At 45.6% G+C, this 16,889-nt stretch overlaps 1 protein-coding gene across 1 annotated transcript; it reads right to left on the bottom strand.

Annotated features, from left to right (window-relative positions):
* Positions 1–851: 851 nt before the first annotated feature.
* LOC141025331 (uncharacterized) lies at positions 852–13,477 on the bottom strand. The gene is made up of 2 exons (XM_073500639.1): positions 13,251–13,477; positions 852–1,492 (listed from the first exon to the last, which is right to left on the bottom strand). The coding sequence occupies exons 1-2, from the start codon at positions 13,357–13,359 to the stop codon at positions 1,074–1,076; spliced, it is 528 nt and encodes a 175-aa protein (XP_073356740.1). The 5' UTR covers positions 13,360–13,477; the 3' UTR covers positions 852–1,073.
* Between the last annotated feature and the right edge of the window lie 3,412 nt (positions 13,478–16,889).

Here is a 16,889-nt window from a genome sequence, read left to right as displayed (position 1 = left end):
GTCTGTAGCTATCCAGAGAGCCACAGAAGGTAGGCCTCTAGTTTGAGGCAAAAAATTCGCTAAGTGTTTGTGCAGCGCCTAGCTCGGGGGCGCCACACTATACCGTGCAACGCCTAGCGGCCAGGCGCTGCACTGTAGAGTGTGGCGCCTCCAGGCTAGGCGCTGCACAGGTATGTAACTTGCCATACCTTCTGTTGCTGTCTGCATAGCTATAGACCTGTGCAGCGCCTAGCCCGAAGGCGCCACACTATACTGTGCAACGCCTAGCTGCCAGGCGCTGCACAGTAGAGTGTGGCGCCTCCGGGCTAGGCGTTGCACAGGTCTGTAACTTGCCATACCTTCTGTTGCTGTCTGCATAGCTACAGACCTGTGCAGCGCCTAGCCCGGAGGCGCCACACTATACTGTGCAATGCCTAGCTGCCAGGCGCTGCACAGTAGAGTGTGGCACCTCCGGGCTAGGCGCTGCACGGGTCTATAACTTGCCATACCTTCTGTTGCTGTCTGGATAGCTACAGACCTGTGCAGCGCCTAGCCTGGAGGCGCCACACTCTACTGTGCAACTCCTAGCCGGCAGGCGCTGTACTGTAGAGTGTGGCGCCTCCAGGCTAGGCGCTGCACAGGTCTGTAGCTATCCAGAGAGGCACAGCAGCTAGGCGCCACACGGTAGATTGCAGCGCCCAGATGCTAGGCGTTGCACTTGGACTTAGTGAATTTTTTAGCATATGCAAACATAGTAAGTAACAACTGTAGATTGCAGCGCCCAGATGTGAAGTAGGATTGATACGTAGCAAGCAAACAACTGCGAAAAGAACATATGCACGAAGTACTTCACGACACATAGTAGTTCATAACACATATTACTTCACGACACATAGTAGTTCTTACAACCAAATCGAGGAGGAGACATAGTAGTTCACCGCACATAGTAGTTCTTACAACCAAATCGAGGAGACATAGTAGTTCACGGCACATAGTAGTTCACAACCAAATCGAAGAGGAGACATAGTAGTTCACAACCAAATCGAAGAGGAGACAAAGTAGTTCACAACCAAATCGAAGAGGATGACATAGCTCTATTGCGTAGAGCAAGGCCCCTTTCCCTTCTTCTTCTTCCTCTCTTCTTCCTCTTCCTCCTCCCTTTTTCTTATGAGGTGAGCCTCCTTAACCACCCTCTCTATGAATATCTGATTGTCCCTCTCTTCTTTTTCAGCTGCAATTGCCCAAAGCTTCATGGTTCTTTCTTCAAAATCATGTTGACGCTTCTTCTGTGCCTCCTCAACTTTCCTCATCAACGCTTGCTCCCTAGCGCGCATCGCATTTGCCGCAGTCTGTTTTCGCTTCCTCTCCTTCTCAAGCTCCTCTTCCTTCTTCTTCTTTAGCTTGGCTGCATCCTCCTCTCTAAGCTTCTTCACAGCCTTCTCCCACCATCCCGCCATCTCATCTTCGCCATCCTCCTTCATCGTTGGTTTGTTGGGTTGGGAAGCCGCCATACCTACAATGAGTGAAACATAATGGTTAGTAAGGACAATAAGAACAAATGGAAGAACATATGAAAAAGAAGAACATATGAAAAAACAAGAACATATGATACATTATAGTTAGTGAGGAACATACGGAAACGGTCCATCTAGGTATCCAAACATTCCTCTATAACGAACTTGTCCTTGTCCACCACCACGGCAAAGTCCACCACCAAGGCCGAGACCATCACCACGGCCGAGACCATCACCACGGCCATTACCACCACGTCGAGCTCTACCACCACCACGGCCTAGACCACCACCACCACCTCTACCACCACCACGGCCTCTTGTAAGTCCAAGTTTCCGACCTCTTTGTTGCCTAGATCCTCTTTGGCTAACACTTGGTTGGCTAGGCACTTGTTGGCTACCACTTGGTTGCCTTGGCACTTGTTGGCTACCACTAGGTTGGCAACCACTTGGTTGGCTTGGCACTTGATGGCTACCACTAGGTTGGCTACCACTAGGTTGGCTACCACTTGGTTGGCTCCCTTGTGTAGCTCCTTGTTGGCTTGTGCTTGCATCATTTTTCTTGGACCTTTTCCTTGGTTTCGTACATTTTCTTTTGTTGTGGCCATGACCTTTGCACTCCCCACAACGGGAGCTCTCACGAGGCTCTTGGAATTGGTCGTTGCCCGTTTTGCGGCGCCCACCATGGCCCCATCCGTCCATGTCGCCTCTAAGACGCTTTGTCTTACGTCTACCCCGTTTAACAACCTTCAACTCCGGATCCGGCCATAGTTGAACTCCATGATACTCCGGCCATTGTGATTGGTCAAAGTATGGGTGAAAGCGGGGAGCCCATGTTTTCTTGACCGTCATGATTGAGAACTCCGACTCCCTCACGGTGCATGGGTGATTGATGTCCACATTCCTAACGCGACCGGCGGTATACAAGTGTGAGCATGGGAGATGAAGCAACAATGGCCTCCCGCAAGTGCAATCACATTGTGTTAACGACACCTTGAAAGCCCGACCTCCATGTTGCCGGCCATCGTTTGTGGTTCCTCCTGGCTCTTTCACTTCGTACTTCCACTCTTCGTTGTCATATAATATAGCTTCTTCTGAGTCCGCCTTCCGTGATTGAAATACCAATCATTCATCAACTTTGGGTGGGAACTTGTACTTGTACTTCCGTGGGTTCTCACCCGCTATCTGTGCATCGGTTTCCATCGAGTACTTTACAAAGTACGCATTCATCTTGTCAAATGTGTATTGAACTATTGCCGTCACGGGTAATCCACGTGCACCTTTGAGCACCCTATTGAAGCATTCGCCCATATTGCTTGTCATTTGACCGTATCTCCGGCCATCTTCATCAAAAGCACGTGCCCACTTGTTCCGGTATTGGATGTGCCTATTGAGAAATTCTTGACCCCCGGGATCAAGTTTTTTGTGTGCGAGCAATTTGTTGTACAAAGTGGCGAAGCGCTTATCGGAGAAAGCGAGACAACAATCTTGAAGATTATCGGCCAACTCCTTAAGGCCACATGCCCTATAGAAGTTCGAACAAAAGTGCCTCATGCACCATCGATGGTGCAACGGAGCATGCCCGGGAATGTCAATCTCCACGGCGTTAAGAATTCTTTGATTCCGATCCGATATGACACAAATTTCCCTTTGAGCGGGTAACACCTTTGTCCTCAAAAGATGCAGAAACCACTCCCAGTTGTCATTGTTTTCCACCTCAACCAAAGCAAATGCCAATGGCAACACCCGGTTATTGGCATCACTTGCTATCGCAACCAACAAGGTGCCCTTGTATTGTCCGGTCAAGAACATGCCATCAATTGCGATGACCGGCCTACAATGTTCGAAAGCCCTCACACATTGCTCGAACGCCCAAAAAGCACGGCCAAATACTCTGACTTTCCTTCCTTCATGAACCGTTGTTTGGTGCCCATGAGGCTCAACCACATGAACCATGCCCGGGTTTCTCGCGGCCATGGCTAACAACAACCTAGGGATTCGGTTGTATGCTTCCTCCCATGTACCATACAACATCTTAAATGCGGCTTGCTTGGCCTTCCATGCCTTGCCGTACTTCACCTTGTAATGAAAGATGGCTTTCACAAGGTCAATGACATGTTGGACGCTCATTGTTGGAAGTGTGGATATTGAGTTGGAGAGCCTGTAAGCGATGAATTCGGACGTGAGTTGTTTGTGGTCTTGGGACACAATCTTGCCATCCACCCTTTTGCCTTGGCACATGTGAGTTGGCACACAACTCACTACATGCCAAGTTGGACCTCCTTTCCATGGTCTTGCACGCACAATCCACGGACAACCGCCACTGCCTCTTGTAAGTCCAAGTTGGACCTCCTTTCCACGAGCTCTACCACCACCACGGCCTCTTGTAAGTCCAAGTTGGACCTCCTTTTCATATTCACATGCACATGCAACCGTGAAGCGCACATTGACGTTCGAGTTCACCACCTTGTGTGGACGATAATGCGTAACCGAGTAGTTGTCGACCCACATCTTCAATTCCAACAAGCTGTCGAACTTAGAACCTTTAGCAATCCGGTTCTTGTCGTCTACCAAATCACGGTGAGAGCTTGGCCTAACCCCAAGAGGTACACATTGGCCACCATCTACCACGGCTTCATCCGCGAGACTAACATCCTTGAACAATGTAGTCCGATGATCCCGACCAAATACCTTCTCGAAAGCTTCGGCCTCCTTCACCGTGAACCCCTCCGCATCAACTTGTTCATCGGGACCATCGTCATCTGAGTCTGATGCATATGCACGGGAAAAAGGGATGGAATGGTCCATTGTCTCTTGCAAATGATATTTGTCGAGATCACCCACATTGTTGTCATGGAGATCAACTTCATTGTCATCGTCCGCATACTCATCATTGTCCTCTTGCAAAGATTCATCTTGGTTGTTTGTATACGGGCTCAATGTTGGCCTCACTTCTTGGGTCAAAAGAGGTTCAACAATTTCATCTCGCTTCAATGGTGGGGGGCTACTAGCAACCAAAGGGGAGGGGTTCCGGTTCAAGTCCAAATACAAACTTGAATCAACCTTCTTCGTTGCAAATAACTCAAGAGCCTTGTCTAGTGATTCGGCCACCATCTCCTTGTATGCAACCCAACGTTGCTCCGAGTTGACACGCATTGTCTTCCAACGGATGTGCATTCCTAAACCTACATTATGACTTTCCTCCAACTCAACGATATCACTAGGGTCCATCCAATTCAAATCTTTCCTCACTTGGTGCAAGAGCTCCGCATAGCTAGGACTACTATCAAACACCATGTCAAGCTCATCCGGGTCCGGTTCAATATTGCCTTTCAAGAAGGCGTCTTTGTCCCCACGATGAACAAACACACATGTTCTTCCCATCCCTATAAGCATTCAAAGAACACAAGGTAACATTGCTTCCATGAGTACTAATCCAAGGATTAACACGGAATACAAACCCTAATATATATGAAACAACAACCTTAACCCTAACCATAACCCTAACCCCAACCATAACCATAACCCTAGCACCAACATAAGAACACCCATAAGAATAACCCTAGCATACTAACAAAGCCCAATCATAGAAATTGGCAAACAAACATCTCACATCTCCATGCAAATCTCTAGATCCAAACAAAACTAGGGTTTCCCCAAACTAGCAACAAATGAGCAATGGGAGAACTTTACTTGGATCAAAACAAGGGGATCGGAGAATATTACCTTGAGGGAGGGTTTGACTTCGAAATCCACGGACAAATTCTTCAAATTTGCAAGATTTGGAAGAAGATTTGAGAGGGGGAGAGAGTGGGAGAGGGGCAAAGCTCGGGGAGAGAGTGAGAGAGTGTGTGGTGTGGGGGGGGGTGGGGGAGGGGGGCCCAGCCAAGTGGTTGGATAAGTCACAGTGCAGCGCCTAGCCGCTAGGCGCTGCACATTACATGTGTGGCGCCTAGCCCATAGGCGCTGCACATTACATGTGTGGCGCCTAGCCCGGAGGCGCTGCACTGCTGGGTGCGGGCCCAGGGGCTGCCACGGTGGACAGGAGTGCAACGCCGCCGCGCTAGGCGCTGCATAGTAGGGTGTGGCGCTGGCGTGGCGGGCGCTACACAAAAAGGTCAGGGGAGTGAAATAGTTTCACGGGCAGTTCATTCTATGAAATGATTTCGTCCCGAGGTCAAAATTGTCAAATTTGCCCTTTACAACAGGGGCTGCCTGGCACTCCTGTCGAGACAAGGGTATTACAGTAGCTCCAACGATGAACAGTGAGGCTACGACCTACTCGCGTGTAGAGAGAGGGCTATTAGCTCGGTCAACTCGCCTGATAAAGCATGCTGCTGCTGCAAACGCTCTGCAATTTTAGACAACCGCACGAATCTTAGCAAAGGGGAACGGACAGATAAAGGGGTGTCGGGACCCCCAGGTGCTACCACACCTTTTCGATGAACGAATATGTTTCAACGTAGGTGGGGAAGGAGGAAGATGAGCGTCTGCTCGCGTGCTCGGCTGGGCCGAGCGGCTTGCTGCATCGCTGGGCCTTGGGCCTGGTTGTTTTGGTGGCCAAAAGAATAGACAGAAAAAAAAAATAAGAATAGAGGAGATGCTACTGTTACGTGAGTCATGCCAACAATGGCATGGCTTGAAAGTGTCCATTGGTCCAAGGACCAAATGAGAACAGGGAAGAAATCAATAATAATATTGATTATGGAATTAAATAGCTAGATAGGAAGTAACAGGAACATAAAAACCAAATGGCTTCCAGAAAATACGAGAATTCCATAAAAGAAAATAGACAAGAAAATTTCAATAAAAAATACTGCAAATTACTAAATAGACTCGGGATATTACAGAAAATTATTTTCTCCCTGACGTACTCTAAATTAACTCATTGGAGTATAAGACCATGTTGCAAAATCCTTAGCTTTAAAAAAAATTAAACAACCAGAAAAAATCAGGATGTGACAACTCTACCCCCCTTGCAAGGAATCTCGACCTGAGATTCAGAGCTAAGAGAACAGATTTGGGAACTCCTCCCTGAGGTCATCTTCTCGCTCCCACGTTTCTTCCTTCTCGCTGTGATGGCTCCACTGCACCTTGCAAAGTTTGATCGCCTTTCTCCTAGTTGTTCGCAAGTGCTCATCAAGAGTGATGATAGGATATTATTCATACGTCAAATCATACTTGACTTCAATGTTGTCCAGTGAAGTCTTCTGCATCTCTTCCTTGGGTTTCTTAAAACATTTCTTTAACTATGACACATGGAACACATTGTGCACATTTGACAACTTCTCTGGGAGTGCCAGCTGATAGGCTACCTCTCCACGTCAAGCGGTAATCCCAAACGGACCAATGTATCATGGTGCTAGCTTACCCTTGATTCCAAAAGGACGCATTCCATGTAGTGGAGATACCTTTAAGTACACATCATCTCCTATCTTGAATGATATGCCATGGCAACGTTTATCCGAATAAGCCTTCTGTCTAGACTGGGCTGCCTTCAACCTTTCTTGAATCATTTTCACTTGCTTGTCCACCTCTTCCAATGTGTCAGGACCGAACACTTGGTTTTCACCTACTTCATGCCGGTTAAGAGGTGTGCGACACTTCTGTCCATATAAAGCCTCAAAAGGAGCATCTTTATACTTGCTTGATAATTGTTGTTATAAGAAAACTCAGCATAAGGAAGACTCTCATCCCAACTACGTTGATGTCAAAGCACAAGCCCGAAGCATGTCTTCAAGAATTTGGTTTACCCGCTCAGTCTGTCCATCAGTCTGTGGGTGATATGTTGTACTGAAATCCAACTTAGTTCCTCGAACCTCATGTATTTTCTTCCAGAAGCACGAGGTAAACTGAGTACTTTGATCTGACACTATCCTCTTAGGAACACCATGTGTGCGGATGATTCTTGCCATATATAACTCTGCAAGCTTCTCTCCACCATAGGTAGTCTTTACCGGAATGAAATGAGCTAACTTGCTCAATCTATCCACTATAACCCAAATAGAATCAAATCCAGAAGATCCTTGGAAGACCCGTGATGAAGTCCATTCCAATATCTTCCCATTTTCGTACTGGAATCTTAAGTGGCTGCAGTAGTCCCGCGGGCTTCTGATGCTTCGCCTTGACCCTTCGGCATACATCACACAATGAAACATACTCGGCAATTTCTTGCTTCATGCTAGACCACCAAAAATTACCCCAAAGATCATTATACATCTTTGTACTTCTAGGGTGTATTGAGTACGCTGAGTAATGAGCTTCCTTCATGATTGTGTCCTTGATCTCTTTTCGTTCTGGCACCAACAAACGGTCTCAAAACCATATGCTTCCACTCTCATCCTCTCTGTAGTCGGGTGCTTCGCCAAATTTGATTTTCTCTCGAATCTCTTTATGCCCTTGTCATCTTTCTGCACTTCTCGCACTTGATCTTGGAGAGTAAACTTAACCTCTAACATTTCACCATTTTCTGCGAGGTTCACATACATGTTCAGCTTGCAATTTCCTCATAAATTTCTTGTGCTTCCTTTTGAATCATCACATTGTTGACATAGACCTTCTTGCTCAGTATATCAGCTACAACATTAGCTTTACTAGGGAGGTAATTAATGCCGAGGTTGTAGTTCTTGATCAAATCTAGCCACCTTCTTTGTCTGAGATTCATATACAGTTGTGTGAAAATGTATTTCAAACTCTTATGATCCGAGTATATCTCACACCGATTTCCAATAAGGTAATGCCTCCAAGTTTTCAAGGCATGCACTACAACAGCTAATTCCAAATCATGTGTGGGATAGTTAACCTCATGAGGGTGTAACTGTCTCGATGAATACGCTACAACTTTCTCTTGTTCATAAGCATGCATCCCAAACTTTGCTGAGAAGCATCACAATAAACGTCAAAATCTAGTGGAATATCTGCAATACCAGTATTGGACCAGTTGTCAACCTCCTCTTGAGTTCTTGGAAACTCGCTTCACAAGCTTCTGACCACTCGAACTTTTTATCCTTCTTTAACAATTGAGTCATAGGCCTTGAGATCCGGGAAAAATCTTCTACTAATACCCGGCTAGTCCAAGGAAACTGCGTATCTCTGACACATTCTTAGGTTGCTTCCAACTGAGTACTGCTTCCACCTTTGTTGGATCCATGTCAACTCCTTCGGCTGAGATGACATGTCGTAGAAAGTCCACTTGTTTCAACTAGAATCCACACTTACTGAACTTGGCATATAGTTAATGAGCCCTTAGCCTCTCGAAAACCACCCGAAGGTGTTTCTCATGCTCTTCTTCACTCCGGGAATAGATCAAAACATCATCGACAAACACTACAACAAACTTATTTAGGCAATCCATGAATACGCTATTCATGAGATACATGAAGTAAGATGGTGCATTTGTAAGTCCAAATGACATACAAAAAACTCATAGAGACCATATCGAGTAACAAAGGCGGTCTTTGGAACATCTTATGGGCGAATCTTCAACTGGTGTTATCCTGATCTGAGATCTATTTTGGAAAATAGACATGCTCCCTTCAACTGTTCAAATAAGTCATTAATACTTGGCAAGGGATACTTATTCTTAATAGTTGTTGCATTCAGCGCTTGGTAATCCACACACATGTGCATGCTACCATCTTTTTTTCACAAATAGCACAGGTGCGCCCCATGGTGATGTGCTCAGCCTAATATAACCCTTCTCTTCTAGCTCCTGAATTCGCTTCTTTAACTCAGCTAATTCAATCGTTGTCATTTTATAGGGTCTCTTTGCAATAGGAGCAGTGCCTGGTATTAACTCAATGACAAACTCAATCTCATGGTCTGGTGGCAATCCAAGCAATTCTCCGGAAAGAGATGTGGATCCCTCTTCACTACTCGAACGTCCTCAACCGTTAACTCCTTAACTTTGTTCAACATGGAATCAACCTCAAGTCGAGGTGCAATCTTGGCTTGGTACTCCACAATGACCCCTTCAGTGCTTGTTAAAGTAACAGAGGTCCTAGCACAATCTACAAATGCCTTTTGTTTTCTTAACCAATTCATTCCTAAAATGATATCCAAGCCTTTGGAGTTTATCAAGATAAGATTTTCTAGGAACTCTACTCCTCAACTATGACCACTTAAGGACACTTCTACCCAGTCCTTAAAATACCCCCAGGTGATTGCACTACCATTTGCAAGTTCAAACCGTCAGTTCAAAAATCATGTTTTTCAGCAAAACTCCTTGAAATAAATGAATGAGAAGCTCCAGTATAAAAAAGTATTGAACCATAATACGAGTTGATCGGGAACATACCAAGAACAACATCTGGTGCTTCTTGAGCATGCTCGATGGTGACATGGTTGACCCTGCCACGTCCTGGTGCATTAGGTGTACTCCTGGGTGTATTGAGAATGCCTCGGCCACGTCCTGTTGTGGGTGTCTTAGCTACAGAACCCAAATTGAACTTCACGGGAGTGGGACCGGTGTTCTTGTTGGGACATGCAACAGCAAAGTGACCCTTTTTCCCACAACTGAAGCATGACTTTCCAACTGTATTAGCATGATTACCTCCCACTTCAACTCGTGGAGTCTTATATGCATTGGGCTGAAATGTGTTATTGGTCCTTGATGGCTTGACATGCATGTAGCTATCTTCTGTCGTGAGCTACTTGCCCCATGGTGATTCTATGGTGCTCTATGCTTATGATCTTCCTCTACTTCTCTCCTAGAGTTCTCCTGGAGTATAGCCTTGTTGACAAGCGCATGTCCTTCAACCCAGGGTTCAGCCCCTGCAAAAACTTGACAGTCTTGTCAGCTTCAGTTGGAATATCTGCCCTTCCATAACATGCCAGCTACGTGAAACGACTCAGATATTCCGACAATGTCATCTTTCCTTGAGTAAGAGCTTGGAACTCATCCCTCTTCAGCTCCATGATGCCCACAGGAACTCATCCCTCTGCAACCCTTTGTCAATACATGCATGCTCCTACCTCCGCTCATTGGACAGCTGTCAAAAGGATTGTACGGTATAATTAAGCACACTGTGAGTTTGGGACTTCAGTTTAGATGCTCTAGTTCTACTCTTGTGAGTGCTTTCTCTGATGCTGACTGGGCAGGCTATAGTGGCGACAGAAAATCAACTGGAGGTTTTACTATCTTTTTTCGTTCTAATCTTATTTCTTGGAGAGCCAGGAAACAAGAAACAGTGTCAAGGTTAAGTACATAAGCTGAGTACAAATCCTTGGCAAATGCTACTGCTGAAATTATTTGGTTGGAATATTTGCTTGCAGAATTGGGAAGAAAACAGCAACGCACTTCCTGTCAGGTGCAACTTATCTATCTGCTAACCCAATCTTTCATGCCAGAACCAAACACATTAAGATTGATTTCCATTTTGTTCGAGAAAGGGTTGCAGAGAAGAAGTTAGAGATAAGATTTATTCCTTCCAAAGATCAAGTAGCAGATGGATTTACAAAAGCATTGTCAGTCAAGTCATTTGTAGAGTTCAAGAACAATCTTAATCTAGGATAGTTGAGACTAAGGAGGGTGTTATTAGAATTAGAGTCATGTACGCATGTAATCTCAACTCCCGATCTATCTCCTCCCTTAAACCTCTCGTAGTATCTTATGTAACTGCCTGTATCTCTAGCGATCGGGCATTGCTTGTAAGCCACGACAAGGCTTCTGTCATCGATCAATAAAACCTCACGCGGGAGTAGGAACGCTTCCACAAGATCAATCTTACAACATGTAGTAGATGCTCATAGGTAACTGCAGCACCACGAACAAGTCCCGTGTAGGGTTTTCTATTGGTCTTGTTCTAGCTTAGCTGCTGCTGACTACGCATTCGGTTTTTTATTGCTCTAGCTTAGCTACTAAGGAAGTATTTTGCATGCCCATATTCCGAGCAAGCAAGTATCAATAAGCTAGCTACTAAGTAAGTATTTTGAGTGCACCTACATGCATGGCGCCCAGGGTCACGGAGTCATGCTAAAGCATAGCGCCTTCCCAGGGGCGTCATGCTATTGTGTCCGGACCGACGTGGCACGGTGAGCGTCGATTCATGATATCCTTGACCAGGACATCATGTTGTTTAGCATGATGTCCCAGGCCCGGATATCATGCAAAAGAACCATTTTGTGAAATATTTTTAAAAGAGATTCATTTTGTGCTGAACTTTATAGAAAGGGCCAGTTCTATCGTTTTTCACCATCGCGTGCATCGCTCTATGGGTTGTCCTCCGTGACCTCCTGCCAGGCCTACCACGGTGACATCTGTTGACCTCCTGCATGCCTGCTATTCCCTGCTACAGCCTAGGAGCTGCCCTGTTTGTCTCCATAAATTACCTTGCTTAATTACCCTAACACTGTATTCTGCTGCTAGCTAGTATACTGCATGAATCTTCAAATTGCTGAACAGATTCGATAAGGGGGTGTCGGGGCACCCGGATCTTCAAAGCCTCAGTCAAGTAACATAGGCTGTGTTTGATAGTAAAGTATTAAAAAACCAAAGTATTAAAAAACTACAGCATTTTAGTATGTAGGTAGAAGATACTATAGTTTTGACATACTACAGTATTTTGAAGTATTGGGAATACTTTGAGCTGTTTGGCTAGTGCTGTATATACCAACGTATGTAATAGCTAGCTAGCGTTTTCTCCTTAGCTTACCCAGCCGTTGCAGACCCAACGGCCATGCAAAAAGGCCACCCACATGCACAAAGTCCACTGCCAAACTATCAATGACGACGCCCAAAGTTCTGCCTGCAGCTTACAAAAGATGAGGAACACCGTGCACTGTGCTAGTCACCAACTCCTTCCTCTCAGTTACGGCGAGGTGACTCGACCTGCCGTCGGCCGGCCGGCACCGTACGTAGCAGTCGCACAAAGAGAAGTAGGAGCGGCGGTGATTGCAATCTTCATCAGGCGGCAGGAGCTGTCTTGTGTCTTGCTCTGCGAGCAAGGTCTGCTGGCTTCATGCTATGGGCCTCCTTGACAAGAGAAGGCAACAGATGATAGCCGAGCGTAGTCGCTGTTTTTTTCATGGTCGTCTCTTTGTTGTCCACGGGAACCGACGGAGATGATTTCCAGCAACGAGAGAGCGGCGGCGGCTTGGGAGTGAACGAGGAGTCGAGGACGAAGCAACAGGCTTGTTTTCTTCGCCGGCTCTGTTTTAAAAAAAGAGGTCCGGGGTTCTTTTTATTTGACAGAGAAAATACTGCGTTTTGAGGAATATTGTAGTATAAATACTACAGTTTTTTTAGGCCAAACAGCTCAAAGTAATTAAAACCATAGTATTTAGAAAAACTGTAGTATTATCAAAATACTTAGAAAATGCAGAGCTATCAAACGGGGCCATAACACATAAAAAAGAAGAAAGATTTAAAAGAAATTATACGGATCTTCATGTAAGATCTCACGAATATAGTGTTGACTAAGACTTTCTTAATTCTGAGTCGAGTGGTATTTAGCAATCCCGTTTCATTTCAGAATAAAAACCACTTCACAAGGCCATGAAACAGGTGAGTCGCGTCATGTTGATTTATAGTGCTTCATCAAGAGCAGCGGTAGCGCACGTACATCAAAACTAGCAAAGAAGCACACATGCAGGCAGCTTAATTGATCCGGGCGTCCGTGCAGCTTGCCGGACTAGTAATTTGCGCTAGTTTGGGCTGGATCAATTTGATCGAGCCGCCTAGATCGGAACAGCTCTCGCTATCTACGGAACGTCTCGCAACTTGGTGATCTAGAAAACGGAACGTCTCGTAAGAGGATGTACCTTCCCAATAAGAGGTCGCTCTCCATGCTGCTGTCGATGCTCCGTGCTCCTGCCGCTCGTGCACCGTCAGCTCCTTTGCCGCAACCGTCGAGCGCCAGGCCGTGACCATGGAGAAGCAACAGAGAGGAGATGGATGGGGTGGAGGAAGCTAGTGGACCCTGGATGTGGAGCGCCTTGGCCGGAGAACGAGAGGTTCACCGTGTGCAGCGGCGGCGTCGCACACAAGAGGAGAACGAGAGGAAATGAGGTTTCTAGGGTTAGGGCGCTCGGTCTCCTGGTTTTGTCTCAGATCCACGGTAGGAATTCTCTAGAAATTTGGCTGGGCCCAAAAAAAATCGGCCCGAAATTATTTGGTCGAAAGGGACATATAACGGGCCAAGGCAAGATGACCCAAATTCGGCCGAATTTTTTTCCGGCCGAAAATCAAAATTTTATCGTGACTCCATGGACGGTTTTTGTCCTGGATGGATTGACAGCGTGGGCGGGCATGATTATTAGTCGTGTGGCAATGTCCATGTTAGAGTCATGCACGTCAGTATCGTCTTCGTTAGGTCACCAAGTGGTTACGGTAGAATATTTGACATCATTTTGGTGTTGCTTTGGCTATCTGACCTCATCTTTCAGGTGAAAACAGTAGGTCTGGCCTTAATTCGTCTGTACCAGGCAATACCGTTTCGCGTTATTCCTTTGTTGAAAGCATTGCTTTGTGTTTGTTGGGAGTTGAGCCTCTTGTAATATGATTGTAAATGGTTGGATTCTGCAACCATGAGACTTTCGCGTCATTCCCTTCGTAAAAGCACTGATTTTGGAAGACCCCTCTCGCGGTCTACCAGACCACACCAAATCAACAAAACTAACTCGCCTGATCTACAAAATAGACAAACAAAATTAACAGGGAAGGTTATGCGCACAAAAAAATAGGGAAGGGAGGAGGGAGAGAATAATAGCAACAACAACCTAGGCGACCGACTCGAACCACCACCAGCAAACAAGGGCATATTAATCTTCAAAAAGGACAGAGGGGAAGCATCGAGAGGGAATCAAATTGGAGTCAGCCTACCCCCCCCCCCCCCCCTCCTCTCTCTCTCTCTCTCAGCTCTCGAAATGTCGCTTTGAACACAATGAATGGGTAGCAAAGAATCCAGCGTAAAGAAAATATTTTTAGAAAAGCAAGCAAACAAGATAGGAACACAGATTTGTGGGTGGCCTAATGAGGTGCCAACACAGAAATAGACACAACCTGTTACGAACATGAATTTCGGCACACAGATCGGTTAGCTAAAACTCTTGTTTTCAACAAGATGAAAATTAGCAAATATATGTTTTAACATGTTCATGAATTTAAAAAATATTAAGAAAATTGTTTACTGTTCCTAGAAAGTGATTATGAATTAGAAAAAGGTAAAAGAAAATTAAAAAAATGGAAAAGGAAACCAGGAGGAAAAAGTAAAACAAGGAACAAAGAAAACACCAAAAAAAATCAAAGAAAACCAGGAAAAAACAATAACGAAAGAACAAACTGAAGGAGCATTAACACCTACTATCTCGGCCTAGGAAACTGCTCAGCTTGGTCTAGTGGACTAAGCGTCAAATAAGAACTACTACCTCTGGGCTTACTGGTTCCTGATATTTAGGGTCATATTTTTATCATGATTTTAACTAATAAAATATAAGTTATATGTAACATTTGAAACTACATTCAAATATGAATCCTACGATACAATTTTTGGTGACATGCATTAACATTTTATTAGTCAAATGTATGGTCAAACTTTAAGCCAAAATACGACGGGCACTAATAAGCCCGGACGCAGGTAATATTTAACAGGAGCTCCTATTTGATGTGAGAGTCGTGTCTCTCTTATTGCGATACCGAGTACCGTCTTGCCTGTAGCGATCGCTAGAATGGGTCGGCACAATAACGTTAAGTTGGTTCAGAGGGAAGGTTCTATATATACACAGCACCAACTGGTTTTGGGAACCTTTCACCCAGTTTTGGAAAGGTTCCTATAGGTTTTTACTTTTTCTTACCTTGGGGTTTTTTTTACCACTCTAGATTTCCCTCATTTTCCTTATGCCACTCTTAGTTTTTGACAATGTATTATAAATTGCTATGTGCTGCAAAACTATGAAAGTGCAAAAGGTTGAGTAGCAAAACTGCAGAACCGAGGACAGTGTGGTCCTTTCCCTGTTGTGTTTGGTCAAAACGTACATTGACATGACAGAATGATATTTGTGATACATTGTTAAAAGCTAAGAATGACAACAGTGACATGTACAATTTTAGAGTGGCATAAAGAAATGGATAAAAGCTAGGGTGAAAAAAATCCCTTTTCTTGTGCCTTTTTATTGGTTTCTTTTGGGGATTTTTCGGTTATTTTTTCCTTTTACTTTTTATTTTAAAATACGTCTCAACCGTTTTAAATAGGCATTAAGCATTCTTAGTATCCATGGTGAACATTTTCAGATCATGTTAATATTTATACTGTTGGGGAACGTAGTAATTTCAAAAAAATTCCTACGCACACACAGAATCATGGTGATGCATAGCAACGAGAGGGGAGAGTGTTGTCCACGTACCCTCGTATACCGAAAGTGGAAGCATTAGCACAACGTGGTTGATGTAGTCGTACGTCTTCACGATCCGACCGATCAAGTACCGAACGCACGGCACCTCCGAGTTCAGCACGCGTTCAGCTCGATGACGTCCCTTGAACTCCGTTCCAACCGAGCTTTGAGGGAGAGTTCCGTCAGCACGACGGCGTGGTGACGATGATGATGTTCTACCGACGCAGGGCTTCGCCTAAGCACCGCTACAATATTATCGAGGTGGATTATGGTGGAGGGGGGCACCGCACACGGCTAAGAGATCAAGAGATCAATTGTTCTCTCTATGGGGTGCCCCCTTCCTCCGTATATAAAGGGGGGAGGAGGAGAGGGCCGGCCAAGGGGGTGGCGCGCCCTAGGAGGGGGAAACCTACTCCAAGTAGGTTTGCCCCTCCCTTTCCTAGTCCAAGAAGGAGGGGGAAGGAAGGAGTGGGAGAGGGGAAAGGCAAGGGGGGCGCCCCCCTTCCTTGTCCTATTCGGACTCAAGGGGAGGGGCGCGCGCCTCTTGTAATGCCCGGATAATTAGGCTACAGGAAACTCTCCTAATGATGCCATGTAATCTTCGATTACTGTTGCTAATCTTTCGTTAGTTCAAAACCGATTCAAAAATCAATTAAAAATATGGCAAACAACAAAAGTTTTCTAACATTGAAAAAAAATGTTTGGTGGGTGCCAAATATTGCACTGGTAATTATTGTGGAGAAAACATTTGTTAGAAAGTGCCTAAATGTTCTAAAGTGAAATAAAACAGAAAAGAAAATAAATAAAAAGAAAAGGTGGAAACAAAACCAAAGGAAAAGAAAAGCAATCAACCCCCCCCCACTGGGCTTCGGCCCAGCAGGCCGGGCCCAACCGGCCCAACCGGCCACCCCCCTTACCCCATATCCCCTCACCCCCCGAAACCCTAACCCCCCCCCCCCCACACTACTCCCACTCGCACCACTCCTCTTTTCCCCCCGATCTGGATCAAGATCGGGGGCAAGGAACTGACGCGCCCGACGCCGCCTCGCCCTCGGCGCACGACGACCTCGC

The sequence above is a fragment of the Aegilops tauschii genome, chromosome 6 (assembly GCF_002575655.3).
Source record: "Aegilops tauschii subsp. strangulata cultivar AL8/78 chromosome 6, Aet v6.0, whole genome shotgun sequence".
Taxonomy (NCBI): Eukaryota; Viridiplantae; Streptophyta; class Magnoliopsida; order Poales; family Poaceae; genus Aegilops; species Aegilops tauschii.
Note: the sequence above shows the minus strand (reverse complement) of the source record. Positions and strands in the feature narration are given on the sequence as shown.